Below are 14,935 nucleotides of genomic sequence, written 5' to 3'. Positions count from 1 at the left end.
CTCTCTGACTGACCCCTTCCCAGATCTTCTTGGCTTAGCAGCTGAAGACTGACGCTGCCCGATCGCCTCGGAAGCCCCCTGGACCATCACGGACACCGTCGAGTAACTCTCACAGTGGAGGGTAAGTCCATCCCCTGTTTAATCAATACAGGGGCTACCCACTCCACATTACCTTCTTTTCAAGGGCCTGTTTCCCTTGCCCCCATAACTGTTGTGGGTATTGATGGCCAAGCTTCAAAACTCCTTAAAACTCCCCCACTCTGGTGCCAACTTGGACAACATTCTTTTATGCACTCTTTTTTAGTTATCCCCACCTGCCCAGTTCCCTTATTAGGCCGAGACATTTTAACCAAATTATCTGCTTCCCTGACTATTCCTGGACTACAGCCACATCTCATTGCCACCCTTCTTCTAAACCCAAAGCCTCCTTCGCATCTTCCTCTCGCGTCCTCCTTCGCGTCTTCTCCACCTTAACCCACAAGTATGGGACACCTCTACTCCCTCCCTGGCAACCGATCACACACCCATTACTCTCCCATTAAAACCTAATCACCCTTACCCCACTCAATGCCAGTATCCCATCCCACAACAGGCTTTAAGGGGATTAAAGCCTGTTATCACTCGCCTGCTACAGCATGGGCTTCTAAAACCTATAAACTTGGTCGGGCGCAGTGGCTCACACCTGTAATCGCAGCACTTTGGGAGGCCGAGGTGGGCAGATCACGAGGTCAGGAGATTGAGACCATCCTAGCTAACACGGTGAAACCCTGTCTCTACTAAAAATACAAAAAATTAGCCGGGCGTGGTGGCAGGTGCCTGTAGTCCCAGCTACTCGGGAGGCTGAAGCAGGAGAGTGGCGTGAACCCGGGGGGCGGAGCTTGCAGTGAGCCGAGATTGCACCACCGCACTCCAGCCTGGGTGACAGAGCGAGACTCCGTCTCATAAAAAAATAAATAAATAAATAAATAAATAAATAAAAGGCAAGTCCATATGGCCACAGCCAAATATGAACTTTTAAAAAGTGATCTATTATGACAGATGTTAGAATCATGGTATCCTTAAGGAAGGGGAATGAGGAAGCCTTCTGGAGTGCTAGAAATTTCTTGATCTAGGTTTTGGGTTTTATGATTGTAGTCATCAATATGTAAGTTATATAACTTTTAGAAATTGCTATAGATTTTTAAAAGTACCTTTTAAAGACTATTTGGACAACTCTTTGAGGACTTTTGCTTATAAAATTAGGCTTATAATTTATATTTAAAATTCATCCTTGAATATGGAGTAAATAATTTTAATTCTTTATACCATATCAACTCACGTTCTTGGTTAGTGATGTGACAAACCAACTTTTAGTCTTTGAGGTAGCTCTACACATAGGAAGATGCCCTTTGGTCACAATGTTTTCATCTTGTGCTTATTTTTCAAATGCAAGCTGTTCTGCTAAGCAGGAAACAACAGGCTCCTTGGCGTCTACAGACAACACTATTCCCAGGACTTGACAAACTACACTATGCAGGGAGCTCAGTCTCTTCCTTTAGAGCAATTGTTTCCATTTTGTATCATGCCAAAGTCATTCAAAAGTAGTACAGAAAGTTCTTTCTTATGCTGAGAACACTGAGGTTTTGATCAGATGATTCCTGTTGTTTTTACTGAGCTATATTCCCTAAATCCATAAGAAAAAAGAAACATAACCATTTTATGAACCATAAATTACGGACCAAAAAGAACATAATTAATAAGAACATATGCAGCATATTTACCACCTAACCATAACATGATTAACACATGGCAGAAAAAATCTCTTGGGTTTAAAAATAGCTTTATTTAGCATACCAAAAACACAGAAACATAAGAAAGACCCTATCTAGTATGAACATAAAAATAGTTAAATACCATAATTTAATGTAAACCAAGCATCTTAAAATGTGAAATATTATAATAAAATACATACTATTTACACAGAACCAAGTTAAAGCTACCTCCACAGTTATTGGATCAGATCATCAATCTTGAAGTCATCATTAAAAATGAAACAAACACAACATATCTATCTGTACTGGTCAATAGGAAAAGAAGAAATCATTATATTTACTTTAAGGAAGTATAATTTTTTATGACATTTAGAGCAGGGAGGCAGAAAGTGCCAATTCTAGGATTCCAGACACAACTACTGCACATGCAGGCGTGTAAACCATTCTACAGGAAGACCACTGAGCCTGTTCTTTTATTTAAATGCAAACTGGTTGATTCAATTCAGTTACTCCTTAAGAAAGGTACTAAATATATTCTGTAAAAATAAACTTTTAAAAAACAATCAAAGGTGAATGTAATATCAATCAGGGAAGAAAGGCAAAAGCATAAAAAATATATATTATTCCAAACAAACCCCTAATTTTAACGAATGCTAAGAAACTCAGTTTATAAAACCAGATGGGGTAGCAAAAGGGATTTTAAAAAATATAAAAGCCAAATCAAACGCAAACCAAACAAACAAACCTAAGATAATGTTTCTTGAAGACAGTGGTATTTTGTTTATCCTATCATTATCATGCAACAGCCACCATGAGATCTGTGGCTGATAGAGCTATTACTGTGAAGTAGCAAGTTCTTTGACCAACAGTCTAAAAAGCTATAGTCATTGATCAGTTTAAGCATTTGGCTTTTTGGCTTCAAACATCAACATTCATTCTGATACTGCAATTCAGGTGTCTCTAAAAGGCAGCATTATATCTAATATCAGGAGTTTAAAATGTAAAATAAAGTTGCAAGAAATCACACTAACAGAATATCCTGCTTCTATGTCTAATCCTGTAGCTCTAAAACTTTTGGTCTCTGGACCCCTTTATACTCTTAACATTTATTGAGGATCTGGATGCCAAAGTACTTTTGTTCATGAGGTTTATATCTATCAATATTTACCGTACTAAAAAAACCTGAAAATTTTTAAAGTATTAACTTATTTAAACATAGTAAACCCATTACATGCTAACACAAATAACATTTTATGAAAAATAGCCATATTTTCAAAAACAGAAAAAGAGATTTGTGAGAAGATGGCAATGTTTTACATTTCCAACACTTTTTTTGAGATAGAGTGAAAAGACAATGTCTTCACATTATAATAAAAATATTTTGATCTCATAGTCCCCCCTGAAAGGCTCTCAAGGAACCCAGGGGTCCATTGGCCATACTTTGAAAACTGCTGGTCTAATCTAAAGCCTGACATTAAAGACAAAAAAATGTCCACACAAAAGGTGTCTTAATTTTCATTTAAAAATAAACAAAAAAAACCCACACATAAATACACAGTTCACTGGATCAAACACTTCTACCTTTAGCTTTAAATAGAAGCCAAAGATATCTGATGTGTACTCATGGCAAAACTAAAAATGTCATTTCTGAGACCAGGGTCAAGATATAACCAATCATTTTTAGTCCATAAAAGCTACTAAACCTATTAACTAAGCACACATGCCTTACTTCCCTTTCCATCATTTGCTTAAACCTGTTTGTGCTGTGTGGGCTATCATCTTTCAGTTGGCACAGTTTCAGAACAGACCAGAGCATGGCAGGGGTTCTCTAACAGCCCACACACTCAGATTAGGAATATGTTACCCATTTATGGGGCAGCCTGCTCTATTTCTCACTGTGTGAAAGCTCTCATACAATTTAGGAAAACAGAGGGGAAAATTCTCCTTGAAGCACAATAATAATAACATTACGAACTTAGTGTAGATAGCTCTTCACATTTTACAAATTTCTTACATACACACCATCTCATTTGATCCTTGTAAAGCCCTTAGAGAAGTGCAGGACAAATGATGTTATCCCCATTTTAGAGTTGAGGAGGTTGAGGGTCAGATATGATTCTTGCTCAAGGTACAGTGGTGGCAAGCATGTGATGGAGGGAGACCTGAGTTCAGGTCATCTGACTCCTACTTCAGGATTCCCCTCAGTGTTCCTCCTTCCTTTGGTTCCAGGGCAGGACTCGGGGAGGAGTCTGTAGGGATGGAGCTGGAAGCAGCAGGAAATGACACACCTGAAACCTACATTCCTTCTGCCTGCCTCATCAATCATTTTATCCAACGCTGAAAAGTTTGGAAGTGGTACAAACATTTCCCTTAACTGACCTAATGAATTTTCCATCAGCGCATACAAAATGAAACTTTATGAAACAACTGTCTTGTTTTCTTTTATTTCTCAGCCAGCTTATGTTGGCAACCCATTTACAGCCTGTTCTCTCTGCTCCAACAAAAAAGTAAAAACCCTACAGTTAAAAAAATACCTGATGAAAATACAAAAGGAAGTAGCAACAATGATGAGATCTGTGTGGGGCTATTACTAGATTTATTGTGCACCTAGCATAACACGGACTTTGCAATCTTCTTCTACCACTTGGAGGGCAATATAAAAATCACAGTTCATAATTCAATGGAAAATTACCTCCTAACAATCTTGAGGCAAAAACATCAGCCTATATAAAAATATTAAGAAAATAATTTCAAAAATTTTATTTTAAAACTAAACTCTTAAGGGCTTGAAAATTCTGTGGCAGTAGGAGAGAGTGTAGAACGTACAGTAAAAGGCAATGAAACAGTGAGAATAATTTCACCAGCCATGAGTAAAGGAGTAATGGGTATTTACTGCCTGTCATTAATCCACACATATATCCATTTTAGAAATTATTTTGTTGCCTGGAAATCTGTCTCATCAAGATGTTAATATACACCGCAGGAGATATTCAAGATGCTAAGAAAACACTGTTTAATTTTGGAAGTGTGGGGGAGTGGTCAACCAAAAAAAAAATCCCTATTACAAAACAAGCCGAATGCTACCAAATACCTTATTGCTATCTGCTGTAAGCAAGTTATCAGTAGCTTATGCATTATTGCTCACACACACTCTTTCTCTTTCTATTTATAACATCAAGAATGACTATGTGTAATTTTTTTCTTTTTAAGGTAGATGAAGAATTATCAAGTTAACAAAAGCCAGTCAGAATTAGAAAACATGCTAAGTACATCCAGTTTGCAAAAATCTACAGCATGTCACTGGCTATTACACAAATTCTTGATACCCTTGTTTTGCAATTTTGGTGAGTAATGCTCTCCTTCCAGGTGATTTAGGTAGAAGTTAATGGATTTTTAAGACAGTTTTACGTATACTGTGTTGATGCATACACATGTATATATGCCTATACACACATATATACACTTACATGTATGTCTCATCACATCACAGAAAGACCCCCATTAGTATGTTTTCCCTCTTCATATATTTCCCCTAGCAAAAATGAGCATGGATAATGATTCTATAACAAGAAACAAAACTAAAGAAAATAAAACAAGTGTGAAGTGGTATGCTGTAAGAGTCCAATAAAATAAGTCAATGAACATTTATGTAGTGGTAAAGTGCTAGAAAGTTCTTTCATTAGTATTTTAAAAATGATTAGAGTAAAAAGAAGTTTGCAGCTTCATTTGATGGTGGTGACCACAGGCACCATAGGAATGGCACTGGCTGAGTTGGAGTTGACTATGTCCTCATACTCCGGGGGTGGGTCTAAATGAGGTTCTGTTTCACTCCTCTGCAGGTTCACTTGGCCAGTGGCTTCCTCATAGGTTGGTGGGGGATCACAGTTGGACAGGCGAGTAGAGACGGAATCTGAGCGCCCAACTACGTATCCCAGAAAGCCTGGAGACAATCCACTGCTGTCAAACACTTCATCTGGTGGGGGGGGTGGGGTGATAATATTAAGGTGCTGAGGGAAAGGAATGTGGCCTTCAGTCACTGTCTGTCTACGAGTTTTGTTTCTTAGGAAGCATCTCCAGATTAGGAAAATGACAAGGAGGATAATGAAGAGGCCAAAGATTAACGGAAAGGTAAGGTAAAACTGAAACCAGTCACTTCCTCGGTTACTCTCCCCTTGTTGCGCTTTTGTGTAGGTGCTCCAAAACTCCTTCTGAAAATACAATACAAAATAAATAGAAAATCAGTATGAATAAAAGATGGAAAATACCAGATGAATAAATGTCTGGGTTCAATGAACATAATGAACAAAAACCCAAAACCAAATTTGCTGAATCAAAGGACCTACAGTCTATATTTTCCATGTGACAAGAAATTACAAATACATAATTGTACTCATTCTGGATCCTCCCTAAAATGGTCAGTCAGAATCCAAGAGTGTTTTTAAAGACTTGGAGTTATTTATATTTTCAGCTATGACACTTTAGAGGGAAAAATAAGTAAGGAGGGTTTTCCCCTTTACTAATTATACCAAATAATTTACTGTTAAAATATGTTAAATATCATCACTCTCCATATCCAACTACAAGATTCTCATCACGTGGTCCCTATCATCATTAATAGTATGTACAAGTTTAGGCTGTTGTAGTCTTTCAGTACTCAAACACTCCAGAAACACCTTGTTTTCTAATGGTTCTGTTTGGGGTTTCTTGCCACCAGACATTCCTCCTCAGCTCTCTCTCCAACCCCAAAGTTTAGTACACAGATGTTGACTGAAGGTCAAAATTACATATTGTTCCTAGGAGAGACCTCAGGCTGGTGAAGAAACTGCATTAGGTTACTTCTAAACCTGGACCTTAATCCAAAATGAAAAGTAGTCCAGTAGTTCAAGACTTTAACGTATGTAGGGGAAGTATTTAAAAGATAAAAAGGAAACTTGACCCAATTACTAGTTATGAAACCTGGTCAAGTTACTCCTTTAGGCCTCAGTTTCCTCACTTGTAAAATGGTATAATACAAACCTACCTTATAGGCTGCCTGTGCATTAAGTGAGATAACATTTATAACATGTCTAATTAAGTCCCTGGCATATAAATACTCAATACATATTAGTGATTATAATTAATTTTATATATTATAATCAAGTCTCTCCTTCAAAATGACTCATTACCTATCCCTTACTTTGATACAAAGATCACCCTCAATTGCAATGCTATTCAGTGCATTTATCAACGTGCTTTTCTCACAATCATGTTTATTTGCAGGTATTATGGGTCACTGATAAGATTTGAAATGTCTGCCATTTCATATTATTTAATTATCTGGCATCAAGGGAGGGAGCCCTTGGAATGCAAATTGGAAAAAGAAGAGCTGGGGAGAGGAGTTAGCTCACTAAACAAATGGACAAATAGGGGGAGTTGGATTACACCTGGAATTCTGAACTCAGATGTCCCATGGGGGCATGGAATTTAGATAAAACGCCAAATTTGGTCCAAACTAATACTATGGGCACTAAAGCTGCTTGTTTTATGGTAATATATTTTACTTCACTTAGTTATATAGCCTTTTAAAGAACCCTGTGGTCATAAAAATGACTCCTGAATGAGATCTCTAAGGTACATTATTAATCCAACATTCTATAATTCTAACAGGAACTGGACATGTTATAAGAAACACTGTACGATTTACTAAAGGCTGTACAGGTTCGCAATGAATTTCACCTAAAAATTCAGATGAAAATATGCAAGATTCGATATTAAAAAAAGCCCAAAGAAGAAAAAGTAGAGTCTAGATACAGCATTCATCTCAGGATAATATCTAAAAGCTGAAATTGTCAAAGGACTCATTTGCTTCACTAATATGGATATATATTCACAGGTAAAAACTATTAAATATAGATGTATGAAGACTTTTTACACAATAAATTTGCTCCTAAAATTGCACATCATTAACTTTTTATGTAACTATCACTTTTAGAATTGAAAAAAGTGAATTATATAAAATTTCACTCATGTAAAAACAGCAAAAATGGGGCTGGGTGCGGTGGCTCATGCCTGTAATCCCAGCACTTTGGGAGGCTGAGGCGGGCGATCACCTGAGGTGGAGGGTTCGAGACCAGCCTGACCAACATGGAGAAACCCCGTCTCTACTAAAAATACAAAATTGGCCGGGCATGGTGGCACATGCCTGTAGTCCCAGCTACTCGGGAGGCTGAGGCAGGAGAACTGCTTGAAACTGGGAGGTGGAGGTTGTGGGTGAGCCGAGATTGCGTCATTGCGTTCCAGCCTGGGCAACAAGAGCGAAACTCTGTCTCAACAAAACAAAACAAAACAAAACAAAACAAAAACAGCAAAAATGAAAACGAATCACTTGTAGTTCCATCATAAAGATGTAAGCAGTACTAACATTTTGGTTTACATCATTTAAAAAATTGCTTTACATCTCTTTCTCCTGTACACTTGCCAATCACAGTTGCACTCCTAAAAAATAACAGACTCTTTTACAAATTTGGAATCAAACTGCACCAAGTAGAATAAAATAAACTTATCAAGTATCTGACCCATAGTAAATTTTCCTTTATCTGCAGGTAAGACTTTAATCTCTCTCTTCCCAGTCTCTCAGGTCACCACTTCCTTTTACTCTATTTCAATTTATCCAAAAATACCAATAAATATATGTGATTTAAATAATTATACGATGCTAACCTTAGAAAAACACAATAAAATGTAGCTCTTTTATATTGTCCACATTACTTTGGAATACCCAAGGATTAATCTACATGAATCTTTTTTGCACGCTTGCTTGCATAATTCAATTTCTCTGTTTTTTGGCATTCTGGGAAATAAAAAATTTTTAGTCTAATTCTTTCCCCTTTGGAAAAAATTACAGAAAAATAATTGGGCATTTATTTTGAATGGATAAAAACAAAGCTTAGGCAAAAACTGAATTAGTAAACCAGATTTTAATTTTACAGGTGGTAACTTAAATTAATCTTTAACACATAAAATACTGTAGGCTCTGTTATCATCCTCACTTTGCAGATGAGGAAAGGGAGGCTCAGAGAGGTTACATAACGATAAAGTCAAGGTTATTTAACATCTAAACATCGGAGCTGGGATTTCACCCCAAGACATCTGGCACCAGAGCAAACCAACAAGCAATCTGCCTTGATGTATAAGTAATTCGGAACCAGTTTGGCTACTTTCCTAAAATTCAATCTTCCATCATTTTCAATGTGTAATCAAAAGCGAGCTGCCTCATTTTACAGATTAAATACTTTCAATTAAGGTAACAATGATCTGAATAAAAACACAATGACAGATTTATTTGGAAAAGAGACTGATATGTCCTCGAGGCCAGAGGGTCAGAAGAAAATTCATGTGAAATCAGCTCTAATAATTATCATTCAAACAAACAATTTCAAATTATGTTTCTGTAAGCTATTTATACAGTTCTTTTTCTTTTGAAATCAGCAAAAAGATACTTAGAATAAGCAAATGATTTCAAAACTTGGTAGAGCAGTGCTTTAGAAGGATTTAACATTAGTGGCTGGCAATAATGTGGCACAAACGTATGTGCCTAAACAAGAATTACTATCATAATTGAATCATACTTTTATGGCAATCTTAAGCATGATGTAAAACAGTGAATGAAAAAAAGAGTCATTAAAGGAACTCTATAGTTTTAGCTCAAGATAAAATTAAAGAAGTGATAAACACAATCTGGAGCCGCCAGAGAGGTCCGACAACCATTTCAGAGGGAAGAGCCCCAAGAGGTAGACGTTTCATCCTGTGAGCTGAGTGCTAGAACAAAATGCAGTAGGTGCAAGATTCTTACAAAGAATATTTGTTTCCCTTTTATAAAATGTGTGCTTTTTCTGTTTTGAATGTTCTCACTGCCATTTACGAACAAAATTTGAGTGACTCAAGGCCTGACCTCAAGGCTTTCATAATTGCAAAGACAGTAGAGTGGGGCATGTTTTGCAATCTGATCAATCAGTTCAGAACCTACATTAAAATGCTGGGAAGTGGACGATTTTCCCAGTGAGTTTGTATTGATGAGGAGGGCCTAGCAGCATTTATACACAGCTCTCCTACAGCTTCTCCCTATCCTTGAAAGAGAATGACATTAAAGGGGAGGAAGGACCTTAGGAGATGGGGGACTAAAAACCAATCCTAACTCCAAAAGCTGCCTTGTTGAGAGTAGAAGGCAGAAATACCCCCAAGTTGGAAAATCCAAGCAAGTGTAGTCCAACATTTTAAGACTCCTTATCAAAAGTGATACTCTAGGGAAAATGGCTGGACTTACAAGTCACTTAACATCTTTGAAGTGTAGTCCAACATTTTAAGACTCCTTATCAAAAGTGATACTCTAGGGAAAATGGCTGGACTTACAAGTCACTTAACATCTTTGGGTCAATTTCTTTGTCTCTAAGGTAGTAGCATGTATATCTAAGCTATGAAAAAGTAGAAACACAGATCATTTTTAAACTGATACATAATGTGGAGGTGTGGTAGCACAAACCTGTACCCTCAGCTACTTCAGAGGCTGAGGTGTGAGGGTCCCTTGAGCCCAGGAGTTAGAGACAAACCTGGGAAACATAGGGAGACTCCAGCTCTTTAAAAAGTATCTTAAAAGATATGTTTTGTATTCTTTTGTCAAAAAGTAAGGTATTATCTTGAAAACTGTCAGTAGAAGATGGACAAGTTACTGGGAAACAATATTATGCTGGGCATGATAAGCATCAATTCAATTTACTACCAGTTGAAGATGATATGGCTGGGGGATGAAGACCAGAGGTTGGTGGCATGCTGTTTCAATTAATTATGGGCACTATATTTTGTAAGGTGGCACACAGGTTACATAAAGGAAATTCTCATAATTTAGATGGAATTATTTGCAAATGGTTATGGTTTGGATTCAGGACACTTGAATAGAACTGAAGCAGGATAGGGTCTGGAGATAGGGAGCTTTCACTTCAGCCTGTGATTGGTCACAGGCCAAGTCTTCATTTGCATAGGGTGTAACTCCACTACAGCCTTCAATTGGTTGCAGGACAAGTCTTCATTTGCATAGGGTATAACTTCACTTCAGCCTCTGACTGCTCACAGGTCAGGTGTTCATTTACACAGGGTGTAACCAATAGGAAACCTCTAAAGGGTACTTAAACCCCAGAAGATTTTGCAACCGGGGCTCTTTAGCCGCCTGTTTCTTCAGCTCCTGCTCTGTGGAGTGTACTTTTGCTTCAACAAATCTATGCTTTCGTTGCTTCGTTCTTTTGTTGCTTTGTTTGTGTGTTTTGTCCAATTCTTTGCTCAACACATCAAGAACCTGGATGACTCGTCAAGACCCTACACTGGTAACAGAACCAAAGAAGTGGGAGGATTGGTACCTGTCCTGATGTAATGAGCAAAAGGAGAAATCCCAAGTCCCAGAATATCACTAGTGACCAGTATGTAAATTGACTGCTAAAAACTCATTCTTTTATATCATTAAGGAGAGAAACGTAAGCTGCAGGATACTGTGAATTATGTTACTATTTGGTATATATCCATGCATGCGTACTTCTCCATAAAACAAAAGTTTGTAAGTGCTATGGTATGGATGTGGTTTCTTCTTGCTAAAACTCATGTTGGTGTTGAATGTATCCAGGGATTTCAAAAGACATTATTGTTATGGCAAGCAAGATTTAAAAGTAATCATCCTAGCTACTACATATTTCCAAGATTTTTGCAACATATTGAAGAGAATATTAATGAAAACATTTTGAAATAAATAAAATTAAAGATATTGTTGCATCTCACTTCTCTGTCTCAAACTTTTAACCATTTCTTTCCAGGAGAAAAATTTGAAACATTAAGGGAAAACAGTTGGGTAAAAGATCCATTTGCTTTTTGAAACTCTGAATCAATAATTGAGCTAAACTTGGTGCCTGAAGAAGAGAATGAATTATTGCAGCTTAGTTCTTCATATACATTGAAGAATGATTATGAGACCTTAAGTTTATCAGCATTTTGATTAAGGTAAAGGAAGACTTTCCATTGTTAAGTAGAAAGAGTGTCCTGCTATTACTACCATTCACAACTAGTTTGTGTGAACTAGGGTTTTCTATCTTAACCCTGTTAAAAACAAAGGAAAGAAATGGGCTGAATGGTGCACCAGCTATGCGGGTAGCATTATCTTCCTGTGTTCCAGACTGGAATGAATTTATGAACAAGGCAAGCACACCATCATTGTAAATAAAATCTTACCTAGTTTTTGTTTTTGTATTTTTTACTTTGTAGTATTTTTCTGTGTTATATTTAAATGGTACTATAACATTGTATGTGATACTTTTGTTATGTTTTAATTTTTGTTATATTTAATAAAATTATTTTATGTTCATTGAAAAAAAAAAAATAAAACTCATGTTGGAAGTTAAATTACCAGTGTGGCAGTGTTGGGAGATGGGCTGTAGTGGGAGGTGTTTGAGTCTGGGGTGGCACATGAATGTCTTGGTGTCCTTCTCGCTGTAGTCAGTGAATTCTTGCTTTGGAGAGACTGGATTAGTTCTCACAGGTATGGATTAGTTTCCGAGAGAGTGGGTTGTTATAAAGGGAGGTTCCTCCTCAGGTTTGGTCCCTCTTCACATGTGCCTGCTTCCACTTTGACCTTCTCTGCTATGTTACGACACAGCACAAAAGCCCCCACCAGAATCTGAGCAGATACTAGCCCCATGCCCCTTGAACTTCCCAGCCTGCAGAACGGTCAGCTAAATAAATCTCCTCTCTATAAATTAGTCTCAGGGATTCTGTTACAGTAACACACAAAACGGGAAGACAGAAAGGATATATGGAAAACTCCTAAGGAAGGTAACCTTTTGGTGGGGCTGGTATGAAAGACACTTGAGAGCCTGCAGGCAGGGACATGAGGAAGTTCATCACATATCATTTTATATATTTTACTTCTGAACATTATGGATGTATTACTTCTTCTAACACTTAAAGAAATGCATTATTTCTGGGAAGTCAACAGGTACAGGTAACCCATTCTAGAATCCTGGCTATGAATTACAGGTTGAGATAGCAGCCAGTTAAAGATGCAGACAAAGTTTAGGAACCTGTGTAGACTAATTTCAATTTACTACTAGGAATAGGACACATTGTTACTCACCAACCCCCCAAAAAATTCAGTATTCCCTTAATAAGGATGAAGGAGTAAAATGGCTGTTGGCTAAGTAACCAAAAGTATCTTCTGTACTCCTCTTATATGGAGGTGCTATATTAAATCATTATCATCTTAGGTTAAATTAATACAGTATATTGCTTTCATTTCTGCTACACATTGTGTTTGATAGGGAAATTATGCGCCAAACTGCAATGACCATATTGGAGGTATAAAGACAATTGCACATTTAAAAATATTTGGTGGCTTTAGGTAAATTCAGGGCCTGTGATAAGCTACTATACAATGGGATTGGTAAACATTTTTTTGTTAAGAACTAGATAGTAAATATTTTAGACTTTGTAGGACATACAGTCTTAGTCTTACATACTAACTCTACCTTTGCAGCACGAACCCAGCAACAGGCAATACGTAAATCAATGGCCATCCATCTGTTCTAATTAAACTTTATTTACAAGAATAGATTGTGGGCTATATTTGGCTTCTAGGCCATATGCTTTTAGGCCATATTGTTTCCAACCCATGCTTGTGAAAAAACAAATAGGTTGCCAAACCATTTATAAAATAATGATTAAAAGTGTGCACATGTTATACGTGTGTGGAACATAAACAGAAATGAGAAAAAGTTTCCAAGTCTTTCTGGATATTTGTCAATTCAATAATGGTTGTTGAAGTTACAGTAAGTTTTTGGTGTTTGGTGCAGTATGCACATGGGGGCATGACTGAGTAATTTGTTTAAGTTCAAGCATCAGTATTGTTTTTCAGTATCCCAGGTTATCCCAAGGTACAGCTAGGCAGAGAACCAGGATGTTAAGGCAGTGCTTCACAAACTTCAGTGTGCACACTCATCACCTGGAGCCTGTTAAAATGCAGATTCTAATACTGTAGCTCTGGGGTGGAGCTTGAGATTTTGCATTGCTAATGAGCTCTCAGTTTAGATTGATACTTTGGTCCAGACCAACTTTGAGCAGCAAGTGCTAACACTGGTTTTTAATGTCTGGAATGCCTAGGTCCTGCCTCAGAAGCTTATGTATTTGATCTAGGCATTGAAATTTTTAAAAATCTCTGCAGGTGATTTGAATGTGCAGCAAAGCTTGAGAGCCTCTATGCCAAAGCTCATGATGATGTATCGATTTTAGTTATGTTATCAGTGGCTCTAATGTGTTCCCTTTTTCTCATTCTCCTGTCAAGTGCCACCTAGCCATTCCTCTCCTTTTCAGCTCCAAACATCCAGATGAAGGTGGGGATCTGGGTTAGGATTTCATCCTGTTGCTCTTGTCCATCTCTGAGGAGTGGGAGGAAGTTAAGGGTGGAAATAGGAGGCTCAGGCAACCTGGGTTTGGGAAGAACAAGCACAGTGTTCTAGGGGTGAATTCAAGGGAAATCTGGTTGAGATAGAATCGGGGGGGATTACACAGAAAGCTATCACAACAAAACCTGTCTCTAGTCTTGAGCCTGTGTGTGGGACAGCAAAAACAGCCATGTACCCTCCTGAGTTCTGGTGGCACCTGACAACCAAACCAGCTTCTAAGGGTTTTCCCATCTCTGTATGCAGGGTGACATGATGGATAGAAATACAGTGCTAATGTATACAAGTGAAGTCTTTCCCCCAAAGCGTAAATAATACAAAGGATCTTAGAATTGAGTGGAGGGTGATGAGGGTGATTATGGTGATAACTCATAGCTACCACATAATGTACTTATACCATGCCAGGCACTGCTGTAAGTGATTTACATACATTAACTTATTTAATCTCAGCAACCCAATGAGGTTGATGCTTTTGTGATCTCTATTTTATATATGAAGAAACTGAGGCACAAAAAATTTAATGACTTGTGCAAGTCAACATGAATGGCTAAGCTGGGATTAGAATCCAGGCAATCTGAAGTTAAGAAACCACTGTAGCAAACTGTCTCTCCAAAGTATGAAACTAAGAAGAATCCTCAGTGACCTGATGGTTTTAAAAATGTAAACACAAAGAGATGCTCACTTTGTTCCTCCTTATATCTAGGAGAGAAAATATAT

The 14,935-nt window shown here is 37.6% G+C and overlaps 1 protein-coding gene across 7 annotated transcripts in view; it reads right to left on the bottom strand.

The window, feature by feature from the left end:
* The window catches only part of PRRG1 (proline rich and Gla domain 1), a 131,456-nt gene that overhangs the window by 25,999 nt on the left and 90,522 nt on the right, over positions 1 to 14,935 (bottom strand). For 5 of the 7 annotated variants that reach the window (NM_001131847.1, XM_063720982.1, XM_054544006.2 and 2 more), the window contains 1 exon segment: positions 1,803 to 5,959. The exons of the other annotated variants lie outside the window; for them this stretch is intronic. In NM_001131847.1, coding sequence (NP_001125319.1) covers positions 5,474 to 5,959 — 486 coding nt within the window. In that variant the 3' untranslated portion in view covers positions 1,803 to 5,473. 7 annotated transcript variants of the gene reach the window in all.

The sequence above is a fragment of the Pongo abelii genome, chromosome X, assembly GCF_028885655.2.
Source record: "Pongo abelii isolate AG06213 chromosome X, NHGRI_mPonAbe1-v2.0_pri, whole genome shotgun sequence".
In the NCBI taxonomy this organism is placed as follows: domain Eukaryota; kingdom Metazoa; phylum Chordata; class Mammalia; order Primates; family Hominidae; genus Pongo; species Pongo abelii.
Note: the sequence above shows the minus strand (reverse complement) of the source record. Positions and strands in the feature narration are given on the sequence as shown.